Source organism: Neolamprologus multifasciatus, chromosome 14 (genome assembly GCF_963576455.1).
Source record: "Neolamprologus multifasciatus chromosome 14, fNeoMul1.2, whole genome shotgun sequence".
In the NCBI taxonomy this organism is placed as follows: domain Eukaryota; kingdom Metazoa; phylum Chordata; class Actinopteri; order Cichliformes; family Cichlidae; genus Neolamprologus; species Neolamprologus multifasciatus.
Window position 1 is genome coordinate 1,216,432 of NC_140452.1, and position 14,854 is coordinate 1,231,285.

At 43.6% G+C, this 14,854-nt stretch overlaps 2 protein-coding genes across 2 annotated transcripts; one reads left to right on the forward strand and one right to left on the reverse strand.

Annotated features, from left to right (window-relative positions):
* Positions 1-782: 782 nt before the first annotated feature.
* Positions 783-2,001, reverse strand: LOC146502869 (olfactory receptor 6E1-like). The gene has a single exon (XM_085130571.1). It carries the CDS (start codon positions 1,999-2,001, stop codon positions 1,054-1,056), a length of 948 nt encoding a protein of 315 aa, XP_084986697.1. The 3' UTR covers positions 783-1,053.
* Positions 2,002-12,109: 10,108 nt separating this feature from the next.
* LOC146502870 (olfactory receptor 51G1-like) lies at positions 12,110-13,111 on the forward strand. Its single transcript, XM_085184570.1, has one exon. The coding sequence runs from the start codon at positions 12,170-12,172 to the stop codon at positions 12,920-12,922; it is 753 nt and encodes a 250-aa protein (XP_085040696.1). The 5' UTR covers positions 12,110-12,169; the 3' UTR covers positions 12,923-13,111.
* Positions 13,112-14,854: the final 1,743 nt, after the last annotated feature.

Consider the following 14,854-nt stretch of genomic DNA (forward strand, 5'->3'; position numbering starts at 1 on the left):
AATCTGCACTCGCTAATTTGTATTCGCTCACTGTGTCTTTAGGTTTTGCTAGCTTAGCTTAGCTCATAACCGACTCACTAGCAGCATGGCCTCTAAAATTCCCCGAAAAGCCTTCAGTTAATCCAAAATGCTGCAGCAAGAGTACTGAGTATTCCAGTATTCCTTGGAATGCTGCTGAAGATCTGCCAGAGGTGGAAGATTTTGCGGACCGGGCCCTCTGCTCGGTGTTCCCAGCTGATTCTCACTATACATGCGGGTGCTCCAAGTCTGTCCAGCGTCCTCCCTGACCACCTGATCACCTCAGCCTCTCTCTTCACCCGAGTGTCCAGAACATCTGGCCACAGATCTGATGATATGATTATAACATCGATCATCAACCTTTGCCTAGGATGTCCTGGGGCCACACGCACTTATCGATGCCCTTAAGTTTAAACATGGTGTTCATTATGGACTAAAACTTCGAGTTTTTGATGCCACTGAGGATGGAAAGGTAGCTGACAGAATAGAAATGCATAAGTGATGTCAGACGCCAGAGACTTGGTGGAAAAAACCCCAAAACTGAACTAAACTAAATGTTAGCTTAGAATGAACCTTTTTTTAAATCATACCAATCACTTGATGAATAACTAAATAGGCTTAATCATTTCCAGTACCCTGGAGGACAGCAGGGAGAACTGAGACGCTGAATGGTGCTTTGATTCGATCGTTTACATCAAAGTTATTTACTAAAGTAAGATGGAGATTTAAAAGTTAAACCCAGCATTCTTGGCAGACTTTTTCTTTCAGTGTTGCAGAATCTAATTTTAAAAAATTGCTGAAATCTGTTTTTTTGAGTGTCTCAAAGAATTCAGTGACAAAAGGTCCATGTTGGTGTCGCTTTTACCAATTTTATCTGGACATCCTACATGAACACATGTGGAAGGTACCGTGTGGCTGCTTATGTGTTGCTGAATGATTAAAGGCTTTGCTGTCTCTTACAGTGTTTAAGTGGCCAAAGACTGAATGCAGCCTAACAGGAAACAACATCCAGTGAAGAAATGTCTTTAAATATTCTCATTTGTTTAATACATCTGCTTTCCAAACTTTCCAGCGTAAACTTTTACATATGTCATAGATTTTGGACATTTTCAGCCCGTACAGCACAGGATTAAAGAGCGGCTGACATATAAGCCAGTACAGTGATATCAAAATACGTAAAATGTTTGGTACAGTGTTCATGTTAAATCTGCTCTGCAATATTTCAAAGCAAGCACCAAAAGAGAAGTTGAGCAGTGAGGCGAGGTGAGGCGTGCAGGTGCTGACGGCTTTCTGTCGCATCTGTTTGGATCCAGAAAAACAGACTTTCAGGATCCTCGTGTAGGTGAAAAAGATTAACGTGAGAGGCAGAAAAATGGTGAATGCTGTGCTGATCAGTCCATAGATGTTATTGAGTGTGGTGACAGAACAGGCCAGTTTAACAATGGCATAGTTATCACAGTACACTTTGTTAATGATGTTCCCACACAACTGCAGAGGTGAGCTCAGAGAAACCGCCACAGCAACCAGCAACAAAGCACAGATCCACGACACAACGATGAGCACAGAAACCGTGTTGGACGTCATTCGTGTGTTATACTGCAGAGGACAGCAGATGGCAAGATATCTGTCATAAGACATGACGGCTAAGTTATAAAACTCTACATTTCCATACGAGTACAGACAGAAGATCTGCAGGAAGCACAGAGGAGCAGAAACAGTGTGAACATCAGAGAGGATCTGAAGCAGGAGGAACGGAAACAGCCCTGTGCTACCATACAGCTCATTGACAAACAGGTTGCACAGAAAAATGTACATAGGTTCATGTAAGCTCCTGTTCACACAGATAACCACAATCAGCAGGACATTGGCGCAAATTATTAAAGAATATAAAGACAAGAGAAGCAAGAAAAACAAGTATTTTGTAGGCCCGGCATCAAAGTAGGCACCAAGGATGAAGTATGAGCCCCCTGTGAAGTTTATCATGATGCAAAGGTCCGTCACAATCAGCTTAATGAACAATACATGAACTGATGAGAAATGTGTAATTGCATAACAATATTTCACAAAGCAAATGAAAGGAACCTGTCAAAGTTCTTAACTGAAAACCTTCCAAAAAGTCAAAGTAGTGAGTGCATCAGACCAGCTTCTTTTAAAGCCTTCAGCTCAGCAGACGCCCCCAGCAGCAGAATGACATCATCCTCTGAGCCTTCCACTGGCTGCTGATTGCTATGAAATGTTAACATCAGCTTTCAAACTGGCAACATCACACGGTGTGCTTACAATGATCCACAGGGATGGGTGCTGTTTGTGTGTGAAGTTTTCCTGTTTTAGTTAGAAGACCCAAATGCCATGTTGCAATAATACAGGGTGGGCCATTTATATGGATACACCATAATAACATGGGAATGGTTGGTGATATCAAAGTCCTGTTTGTGGCACATTAGTATATGTGAGGGGGCAAACTCCTCAACATGGGTGGTGACCATGGTGGCCATTTAGAAGTCGGCCATCTTGGATACAACTTTTGTTTTTTCAATAGGAAGAGGGCCATGTGACACATCAAACTTATTGGTAATGTCACAAGAACAACAATGGTGTGCTTGGTTTCAACGTAACTTTATTCTTTCATGAGTTATTTACAAGTTTCTGACCACTTATAAAATGTGTTCAATGTGCTGCCCATTGTGTTGGATTGTCAATGCAACCCTCTTCTCCCACTCTTCACACACTGATAGCAACACCGCAGGAGAAATGCCAGCACAGGCATCCAGTATCCGTAGTTTCAGGTGCTGCACATCTCGTATCTTCACACCATAGACAATTGCCTTCAGATGACCCCAAAGATAAAAGTCTAAGAGGGTCAGATCAGGAGACCTTGGGGGCCATTCAACTGGCCCACGACGACCAATCCACTTTCCAGGAAACTGTTCATCTAGGAATGCTCGGACCTGCACCCATAATGTGGTGGTGCACCATCTTGCTGGAAAAACTCAGGGAACGTGCCAGCTTCAGTGCATAAAGAGGGAAACACATCATCATGTAGCAATTTCAAATATCCAGTGGCCTTGAGGTTTCCATTGATGAAGAATGGACCCACTATCGTTGTACCCCATATACCACACCAAACCATCACTTTTGTTGTTCCAACAGTCTTGGAGGATCCATCCAATGTGGGTTAGTGTCAGACCAATAGCGGTGGTTTTGTTTGTTAACACCATTCACATAAAAGTTTGCCTCATCACTGAACAAAATCTTCTGCGTGAACTGAGGGTCCTGTTCCAATTTTTGTTTTGCCCATTCTGCAAATTCTGTGCTGATCTGGGTCATCCTCGTTGAGATGCTGCAGTAGCTGGAGTTTGTAAGGGTGCCATTTGTGAGTAGCTAATATCCGCCGGAGGGATGTTCAACTAATGCCACTCTCCAGTGACATGCGGCGAGTGCTACGCTGTGGGCTCTTGCTGAATGAAGCTAGGACAGCCACTGATGTTTCTTCATTAGTGACAGTTTTCTTGTGTCCACATTTTGGCAAATCCAACACTGAACCAGTTTCACGAACCTTAGCAAGCAGTTTGCTAACTGTAGCATGGGAGATGGGTGGTCTCGTAGGGTGTCTTGCATTGAAATCTGCTGCAATGACCCGGTTACTGCGTTCACCAGATATCAACACAATTTCGATCCGCTCCTCACGTGTTAAGCTCTTCGACATGTCAATGGCTGTGAACAAAGAGAAACTTGTAAATAACTCATGAAAGAATAAAGTTACGTTGAAACCAAGCACACCATTGTTTTTCTTGTGACATTACCAATAAGTTTGATGTGTCACATGACCCTCTTCCTATTGAAAAAACAAAAGTTGTATCCAAGATGGCCGACTTCTAAATGGCCACCATGGTCACCACCCATCTTGAGGAGTTTGCCCCCTCACATATACTAATGTGCCACAAACAGGACTTTAATATCACCAACCATTCCCATGTTATTATGGTGTATCCATATAAATGGCCCACCCTGTAGAATGGGAATATGTTTCAGTAAACAGGTAAACAAAACTTCTGTCAGTGTCCAAATACATATGGACCTAACTGTATATGTCACATCATAGCAGTATTCAAAGTGGCCTAAATGTGGATTGAAAGCGGTTTTCCATTCACCTTCTCTAAACTTCGCTAAGTGAAGCACAGAGGAGCAGAAACAGTGTGAACATCAGAGAGGATCTGAAGCAGGAGGAACGGAAACAGCCCTGTGCTGCCATACAGCTCATTCACAAACAGGCTGCACAGAAACATGTACATAGGTTCATGTAAGCTTCTGTTCACACAGATAACCACAATCAGCAGCACATTGGCAGCAGCGATCGACTTGTATAAAGATCGAAGTATCTGATAGGGCTGTTTCTGAGTAAGCACCGAGTGTGAGATATAAAACCTGGGAAAAGTTTGTTTTCGTTCTCACTTTGTTGTGAACAGAAAACATAACTCTGGATAAACGAACAGGCAGAAATGTTCACCTCTGACAGAACTGTAGCATGTGAGGGTCACGGCAGGGTTGAAAACAGTGACATGAAAAAACCGGAGACATGCCATGACACAAAGGAAAACAGACGACCCTGAACAGAGACAGAGGACTTAAATACACAGGATGGTAATGAGGGAAGTGGAAACACCTGGGGAAAAACAGCTGACACAAATAATCACAATGCCACAGGGGAAGCAAAACTAAACACAATGAACATGGAAACAAGACTTTCAAAGTAAAACAGGAAAAATGGAGAGACATGAACTGGGAAACGCAAGCTTGACATAGAGATTCATTCATTTTTCACAATAAAACAACAAATCAAACAAACAATAAACAAGTAGTGGGTTGGAGTGTGCCTGCCATCAAATACCCAGAACAATTCAAAACAGCAACTTGATAATACGACAGAGTGCAAGCACATAAAAATGATACCAATAGATTCAAAATGAATTTTAAAACAGATGCGCCTTAACGGTAATATTATTAATATAATTACAGGTCCATACTTTGTCCAATAGATCGCCATAGATTAGATATAACAGACACACAAACAAACGTGAATATTACATCATCATTATCATCACAGTCATGGGGTTGTTTGCTTGTAAAATCCTCAGGTCTTCATTACACCTCGTATTAAAGTAAACAATAGGTACATGTGTTTTAGTATCAGTTTTCAGGCCCCTCTTCTGTGGAACCAGCTTCCAGTTTGGATTCAGGAGACAGACACTATCTCTACTTTTAAGATTAGGCTTCAAACTTTCCTTTTTGCTAAAGCATATTGTTAGGGCTGGACCAGGTGACCCTGAATCCTCCCTTAGTTATGCTGCAATAGATGTAGGCTGCCGGGGGATTCCCATGATGCATTGAGTTTTTCCTTTCCAGTCACCTTTCTCACTCACTATGTATTAACAGACCTCTCTGCATTGAATCATATCTGTTATTAATCTCTGTCTCTCTTCCACAGCATGTCTTTATCCTGTCTTCCTTCTCTCACCCCAACCAATCACAGCAGATGGCCCCGCCCCTCCCTGAGCCTGGTTCTGCTGGAGGTTTCTTCCTGTTAAAAGGGAGTTTTTCCTTCCCACTGTCGCACACACACACACACACAAACACACACAAACAAATTGAGTTCATGCCTCATGTGTTTATATTATTCTGTTTCTTAGCATGTGGCTAAAGTGCAACATTAAATGGATCAGCAGTGAGCTGGTGGATGTTCAGAGTCCACATAAATATGGACAACACATTCTACACCATCAGGAAAAAGCTGGAGCAGTGTTTCAGAAAGTCTGTATGAAGTTTGCAGGGTGTGTCTTCATGGATGGGTCCTCTGAGGGGGGTCATTACCGACCTCTGAGACCAGAGCTGAGGTCCGCTCCGGCTGATTGGTCTCTCTGGTCAAAAGCACTCGCAGATAGTTGCATCAGAGGGAGGTGGAGGAAGCTGTGGCTAATGAGGAGACACCTCAGGGACAGAAATGTTTACATGCACAGGTGACCTTTAATCTACCGGTTACAGTGATGATGTAACTCTTACAGCATCAGCAGCCTCTGCAGGTTTACTTACAGAAAAGTTTCTCACTTTGTTCAAAGTCTTAAATTCATCTTTTGTGGAAATAACTAAAAGTCAACTCTCGAACCAAGACGGCACCCAGTGCCCCGTTAGCCTCCTGTAACATGCTTCATGTTAGTGTCAGAGAAGTGTTAGCCAGAAAAACCTAAAGCTGACCCAGCAGGCAGTGTTTGTGTTCATATATCAGACGTTTTATTCATGTGGGATCAGAGTGACTCTTCTTGTAACCATGGAGACCGTGGTTTCTGCTGGTCACTGAGTAATTCGGTGTGACAGCAGATTACTGCACAATGCTTTCATGTCCGCAATGACAGCCAGGCCACACCATCATCGCTTCCTTTCTTCTGGCTGTGGTCACGGTGCGTCAGCTGATGCTGCAGCGAGCATTAATGCAGTAACTTTATTGAAAGTGCAGCTTTTCACTGACAGGTGGAAGAAAGAGTGGAGTGGGGTTATTTTCTGAGGTTAAGGCTATTAAAATGTAATATTCTGATTCATTTTAAAGATTTTCTTTTTTGGATCCAAACTTTTTTCCGCTTTCTGTTTGGCGATGGCGCGTTTAACATTTTTTCTTTTTATTACGCCTGCCCTGTCCAGCACTGTAGCAATCAAAACTGTTGTCTGAAGGCTGAGAAAAATGCCCAACAGATTTACTTTCCCAAGTGGACCTTTTCCTATAGTCGTCCACTAGATTGTCATAGTTGATTCACTCGTTATTATTTATTTTTATTTTAAGTTATTACAATCAGAAAGAATAAACTAGAGGAGAAGAGGGATAAAGAGAAAAGACACTGAAAATCTTATTCACCAGCAAAAAGAAAACAGCAGAGCAGCGAAACTACAGCAACAACTAGCATAAGCACAGGTAACAGCAAATAATAAATACTGACTCGTACTGAGCAGCACACAAGACTGACAATGCATGATATGTTTGGAGGCAGCAGCCACAGAGTGTGTTTCTATGAATACCTTTTTGTACACCTGTGTGTGTATTCATAAGGTTTCTCCATGTAAATGTCTAATAGTAGATCGGCAGGTGTGGGGAGTCATAGCCCTGCCCCCAGGGACATGAAGCAGGCATGGAAGAGATCCAGGCCTCAGACATCTAGAGGCCGTCCAGAGTGCGGGAGCCCACGGAGGACCACCAGAGCGCCAGCAAAGCCACCCTCCTTGAAAGAGCTGTGAACAGTTCCAGATGAGGGGTCACCCAGCAGCCACGGTGCAGAAGCCACAGGGGGGCGGGGCGGCTGGGTGAAATGCCCGCAGGCTCTGCCAGCAGCCAGCTGTGCCAGAGTGGACTGAGCCCCAGGCCCCGAAGGGGCCCGACCGAGTAACAGGCGCCTCCAAGCAGCCACCAGGAATGAGCTGTTACATACCTGAGGGCCCAGCACCGGACACCAAAAACCACCAACGCACCGACGCCTGAGGGCATCAGTTACTGGCAGGGAGTGTGATGGGGGGAGATCGGCTTCCATACTTTAGAGGGCCTGAGATGTTCACAGAGAGGTGGAGTCTAAGACCCAACCTGACATATAAACACAGACACAAACGTGCATTCCCACCCTCATGCACACATATACACACTCAGCACTCACTCAACGTGGAGAGAAACAGAAATGACCACTGTACACACTCACACTCCCCGTGCATACATAGCCACGGTCCAAGCACCATCACCCTCAAAGGGGCAATCTGCCCCCAAACCCAGGAGATGTTGCCCTTTTCCCTGTGGTGGAGACAAGCAGACCACCCCCGGTCCTGCAGCATCCCGGATCCAGCATCCCGGATCCAGCATCCCGGATCCAGCCCCCTGCCCCCGATGGCGAACAGAGAATGGAGTTATGAAGACCCCATACCTCTCTCTGCCTGTTCATGTGTGGTCTGGCTGCGTGCTGTTCTAATTTAAAACAGGTGGCCTCTCCTGCACCTCAGTGACATAGCTGTACTCCAAAGTCCTGCATGCCTGGGGGGGTTGATGGAGTGGGAAGAGGGAGGCAGTTGGGGGCAGTTTAATAACACACTTTAAAAAATGACAGTTTTAACCTAATGAAAAAACAAATACGTTGATTAATTGAAATAAGTAAACCAGTTAAAGAAAAACAGGAAAATGTAAAATAATAACAAAAACACACACGTGATAAATCAAGTTTGTTTATAAATAATCTGTATTTACAACAACAACGTGGATTTTTAAAATAAAAAAATGTATTAATCATGTAAATTTCCTGCACCTGTCACAGACGTCCACACATCCAGGCAAAGCTGTCCAAAACGCTGAACTTCATGTTGTGTCACGGTTGGACATCTAAAATTTGGATGCAGTTTGGACGTCGTACAGATCTGAACTGGTTATGGACCGAACACGATGGTCTGCACGTTTATCCGCCATCTAGTGTTTGGTGGGGGAGGAGCTTCTCTGTGGATGGCGCCGTCTTCAGTTCTTCTTTCTGTTCGTATTTTGCTTTTCTTGGGCTACCTGCCTCCTTCAGGGTTTCAGTCATTGCTCCACACTTCATGGCAGCAGTTCCTAAAGTTGCTCTAGCTGATTCTACCTCTGATACCTGAAAACTAAAACTTCTAACAGTCATGTTTCTGTATTGTATAATGTGCCTTTTATGGCATCAAGGAGGTTTGTAACGTATAGATCTTGGATGTTGTTATCTCCTTCGTATAAAACGTCTTGTTGCCCATAAAAGAGGAAGTTCACTCAGGCCCTAAAACTTCTCCTTTTTCTGAGGTCATATTATAATGATTGACAGTATTATATTATAAGGCCTGTGCCAGTAAAACAGCAGGAAGAACAGACAGAGGCCTTTGCCATCGGGAGGGATCGATTTCCACCCATGTAGCCTTTTTTCCTTTGTCCTTGCTTTGAAGCTGGGAGTTTTGGGGAGTCGAGTCCTGAAACTGAGCCATCAGTCGTGGGTGTATCACCCGCTCTGCTGTATAGTTGACCCACATCAATGATTCCCAGGGTGCGGCTTTAATGAGGTCCCACCTATGGAGGAGGAGATGAGGGTCTGACATCATTCAACTGTAAGTGTGTGCGTGTGCGCGCGTGTGTGTGTGTGTGTGTCGGTCTGCCCTGTCATCTGACACCTGTGAGGCTGCAAAGAGGTCACATTTTCAGTACAGTCAAAAACATGAAATGCAGACTAACACACACACACACACACACTAACACACACACACACACACAGGATTGTACATTAACATAGAACCATACTGAATTTCACAAGAGAAACACACACACAGATATGAAGAGAGAGAGTAAACAATTCGTCATACAATGAGAACAGGACAAATCAACAATGACTCATTAATATTAAAATCTGTAACATAATGTATTGTTTGGAGTTTAGTCTGTTACTGTTGCTATTTTTACCATTTCTTCTTGGAGCAACTGTAACGCACATAATTTCCTTAGAGATTAATAAAGTATTCTGATTGGTTCAGGATGACCTGCCATCATCCAATCACACATCTGCTTACCTGCATCTGTTGCTCGTTTCTCCTCCTTTTCTCTTTTTTCTAAACTGAGCACCTGATGGCTTTGAACCCAGGATTCAAATCATGAACACATAATGGGCTTGAATTTACAACATTATGAATGAAATGTGCTCTATCTGGAAGCAGCAGGTCTTCCTCCCCTTTCCACAGGTTGTGTGAGACTTTAAATCATCAAAATATAAAATATAAATTTTAAATTGTTATTGATCCCTTTACCCCTGGTCCTAAAGTGTATATTTATTTTCTTACTCTTCTTATATTTATTGTTTGTTTACTTGCACTGCTGTAACTGGAGCCTCGTCGTCTCTATATATGCTGGACTGTAGCGGAGATGACAATAAAGTTTACTTTGACTTCAGCAGCGAGCAGGCGCACCGAGGAAAAACATCGGTGCAAATTATAAGTCTGTATCATGATGTCTGCTGTTTTCGTGTTTGCTGGTTTGTTTTTATTTTGTTATATTTTGCGAGTTGGTAATTTTTGCTGCTCCAGCCAGCCAGAGAACCCCCCGCCGCCCCGCCCTCTCCTCCCTGTGCCGCAAGCAGCAGGCGCACCTCGCAAACGGAGGGCGCCCTTACTCCCAGCAAATGGGCGATAGAAAACCGATCGGTGCCTGAGCCATCCCCAGTATGCGCTGGCATGACGTCGCGCAGCATGAGTACCAGCAAATTTTTTTTTGCCGATACCCGTGATCCGCCCCCCACCACGATGCCGCCCCGGGCAACCGCCCGTGTCGCCCGTATCTAAAACCGCTACTGCTCAGTACCAATCAAAATCGTGTGTGTGTGTGTGTGTGTTTGTTTTAATGGTTTTGTTTTTGCTGTTTGCTGCATTGTTTTCTGTGTTAGTTGCCAAGATTTGGATTTGGCGCCTTGCCTGTGATTGAATCACCATAATGACCCTAATATCACTGAAACGCACAGGAGTCATGCGTGAATGGTTCAAGAAGTGCGTTAGTTTGACCTAAAAGACCTCGTGGGTTAACCTAGTTTCAACAGTTCTTTCATCAGTTTTACTGCACATCACCTTTGTTCTTGGCACCATTGCACTTCTCAGTTCCTCCGGTATCCTCTCACTCTCCTGGATTGTGTTAAACAAGTTCGTTAAAAAGTTCATCAGCAGGTATTTCATCTGGACCCTGCTGTAGCTGCCCTCACTTCCTCCTTAAATCTTCTGCATTTCCTGAAGAACGGTCTCCTATTTGCACCTTCATCATAAGATATATTCAACCTGTGTGCACCTCCCTCCACTTTTATTTTACGTTATGTTCCTCCCTTTTCTTGAACTATGGGTTTGCCACAGTCATTTCCATTCTTATTCTTCTTTTTGCAAAATTTGCCACTATTTGTTCTTCAGCATTTATCTCATTAACGCCACACCTGCCCAACACCAAATCGCCTCTGTTCCCTTCACCTACATGTTTACTGAGGCTCCAGATTCTTACATTTGAGCTTCTTCCCTCTAGTCTAATAGTTACTATTCCTCTTACACTTTCCAGCTTTCAGTTTAAAGTTCTCAAATTTGATCAGTTGTTTGATCTTAAAATTGCCAATAGCATTATTTTTTATGTAACTCCTCTGAGCTCCATACAAGCAATACCAACGACCACTTTAAGACATGCAGGTCAGTGCTTCTTCTCTCACACTTGCATGTGGCTTAGATTGTTTAAAGCCTGTGCACTGTCCGTCGAAGTCCTCCAACCATCCTCTCTGAGATTAACTTAAGATCTAGGTTACGAACAGAAGCCAAAACTGGAGTAATATGTGATTTCCTGTTAGTGCTATAGTTATGTCACGTACAGGTCTGGTGACCCGCTGTTTCTGTGTTTGGTTTAAGCTATTTTATTTGAATGATTGCTTCCTGCTTGTATTATATTTATAGTTCCTGGTTTCTGTTCTGTTTCTGTGCCTCCCCTGAGTTCCTGGTGTTCCTGGTGTCGTGTCTCCACTGAAGGTTTCGTTGTGTATTCTTGTTCTCCTTATTTGTCTCCATGTGTTGTATGCTTGTCTTAGTTCTCTGTCACTGCGTCTTCCCTGTGTTCCACGTTTCTCTCGTCTCTGTGTTCGTTCACCTCCCGTTTCTCCCCAGTCAGTCACGTCTCCTTGTCTGTCTTCTGTTTCTTGTCCTGTGTTCAGTGTATTGAGTTTTGAGTTTTCCCCTTCGTCTCATTATGTCAGATTAGTCCCAGCTGTGTTTCCCTCCTGTTTCCCATTTCCTTGTTAGTCCCTCGTGTATTTAAGCGCTGATTTCTCCTTACAGTGCTGTGTTTTTCTTCTTTGCTCCTGGTGATGTTCTGGTTCTCTGTTTTCTGTTTTCGTTTTCTAGCTTGAGCTTCATGTTTTGAGTTTCTAGTTTTGTTTTCTTGTATTACATGTTCGACTTTTCTCCAGCAATGAAGCTGCCGTTTTGAGTTTATTCCTTCGTGCACGACATCAGTACTTTGAAATATTTCTGTTTCACGGTTGTTATGTCTTTATACGTATTGATTCTCTGCGCCAACGTCCTGCTGATTGTGGTTATCTGTGTGAACAGGAGCTTACATGAACCTATGTACATGTTTCTGTGCAGCCTGTTTGTGAATGAGCTGTATGGTAGCACAGGGCTGTTTCCGTTCCTCCTGCTTCAGATCCTCTCTGATGTTCACACTGTTTCTGCTCCTCTGTGCTTCCTGCAGATCTTCTGTGTGTTTTCTTATGTCTGTGTAGAGTTTTGCATCTTAGCCGTCATGTCTTATGACAGATACCTCGCCATCTGCTGTCCTCTGCAGTATCACACACGTATGACGCCTGCAGCGGTGGTCTTGCTGATTGCACTTCCCTGGTTATACTCTTTTCTTACCGTTCTTACTTTGATCTTACTGATCGCTCCTCTGGAGCTCTGTGGGAACGTCATTAACAAGGTTTACTGTTTGAACTACTCCATTGTGAAACTGGCCTGCTCTGAAACCACAGCAAATAACATTTATGGTCTTTTTATCACAGCTCTCACAGTCTTTGTTCCAGTTATCTTAATCCTGTGCTCGTATGTGAGGATCCTGAAAGTCTGTTTTTCTGGATCCAAACAAACCCGACAGAAAGCCGTCAGCACCTGCACGCCTCACCTGTCCTCTCTGCTCAACTTCTCTTTTGGTGTTTGCTTTGAAGTGATCCAGAGCAGGTTCAGTCTGAGCAGTGTGCACAGCATGGTGCACATTGTTTTATCGCTGTACTTTCTAACCTGCCAGCCGCTCTTTAACCCCGTACTGTACGGACTGAACATGTCCAACATCCGCAAACGTCTGTTTGCTCACAAAAGGAGATAACTGCAGAAGCAAAATCATCGTCATGTCTGCTCTGAACACTGTGAATATTGTATATTATTATTATTATTGCATATTATTCCACGTAAATACATGGCTGCCTCTGGCTCTGCTAGTGTAAACTCTTCTGAAACTCCTCTGGTTGCTCATCTTACAGCTACAGTCACATCCTAAAAGGCTGTTTTGACTCAAATACTGTGCTGCAGCATGAACCACAATAGGTTTACCGTTCTTCCAGCAGAGGCACAGTCTGCACAGTCTGCACAGTCAGAGAGATTCTGAGTGAAATGACACATCTGAGTCTTTACCTCATCCAGCACATTTTCAGAAACCACAAACAGAAGATTTTAGCTCATACATGCATCACAGCTGCACTTTCCATACAGCCGGACCAACGTGGAAACATTCAGTAAAAAGGGTTAAAAGTTAATTTGACATCTGTGTGTAGGCCATCCAGGTGATGGTTGTCTGAGGAGCTTGGAAAGAAAAGCGAGTGGACTTTTTAAAGTTTATTTTTGGCCTTTTACCAGCTTTGTTAGACAGTGCAGTGAAGACAGAGAGAGGTGAAGCCATGTGGCAAAGGGCCGCTCGGAGTCACATGGGGTCCCGTACAGGTGACTGGCTGTAGCTCAGGAGGTAGAGCAGGTCACCTACTAATCGCAAGGTTGGTGGTTCAATCCCCCCAGTATGTATGCCAAATATCCCTGGGCAAGATAGCAACCTGAAGTTGCTCTCCAATCCGTCCATTGTGAAAAAGGTTGTGGGTCATTACCAGCAGAGGTTTGGGCTGAAACCATGAGACTGACACAAGATGTGTAAGCCCCCCTTTGTTCACAGATGGTCATTCATAGTGAACATAGACGACTTCTGTCAGTTCTGAGTGAGGTCGTTTATGTCCACTGTGAAATTAAACAGGATGCTTTCTGTTCAAGTCCTTAAAGGTTAAGTTGACCCCAACAGGATCTTGCTGTAAAGTCTGAACTATGTAATAATTGCCAGAAAATTAGACTTTTTGGAAACTGCAGGTTTTTAATTGAACCTTCTGACAATTTTTTTTTAAAAAGTAGAAGACAATAAGTTTGAGGTTTTTTTACCACCTTAAACATTTCTGCTCAACAGGACCAGCTGACCGTGGTCTGCACATGGATCAGATCCGTGTGATGGTCGATCAGTCTCAGCCTGCGTCAGTTTCACGTCTGTGATGTAGAGCAGCAGCAACTTGGTGGCAGATCTGTTTCTGATCATTCACTGCAGGAAAGTTCACAGAGTGCATTCTGGGAAAACCAACTTTCTCCTTTTGAATTTTGCAACACTTCATTAGAAATGCTTAAATCAGTTGATTTGTGAGGGGGGGGGGGGGCAGTTAAGAGGCACTCGCTGACTTTCAGTGACCCACTTGAGGTTTAGGGTTCACTGAAGGCCGGGTTCAGACACGGGGTCACGTTTGGCAGCGATGACGGTCCAGTGTTCTCTGAAGGGAGTCAAATTTCTACCACACAGCCTTTAATAAAAATTATTTATTTAATTTAATAACTGTACAGTACTCTCTGTTTATAGTAACCATTGTCCTTTTTTGAAAAATTGTGTATGTTTCTGTTCTGTGTCCTGTTTGTTTGTATATTTGTCTTTTTGGCTGCTGTTACAACCAAATTTCCCCTTGTGGGACAATTAAAGGATTATTCTACTCTATTCTACTCTATTCTATTCTATTCTATTCTCTAAAATGCACATTTAAAGGGTTTTGTTTTCAGTGCGAGCAACAAGTTTATGGCCTTTTTCTTCTTGTCTCAGCGTTAATCATGTGACAGCCTGACTCTAAACCCTCAGTGGCCCTCAGGCTGTGTGTCAGGAGGCTAACGGGGCACTGGGTGCCGTCTTGGTTCGAGAGTTGACTTTTAGTTATTTCCACAAAAGATGAATTTAAGACTTTGAACA

Bases quoted from the DNA above. Each gene is read 5' to 3' on its own strand.
- LOC146502869 (XM_085130571.1), bottom strand. From the start codon at position 2,001: ATGATAAACTTCACAGGGGGCTCATACTTCATCCTTGGTGCCTACTTT.
- LOC146502870 (XM_085184570.1), top strand. From the start codon at position 12,170: ATGTACATGTTTCTGTGCAGCCTGTTTGTGAATGAGCTGTATGGTAGC.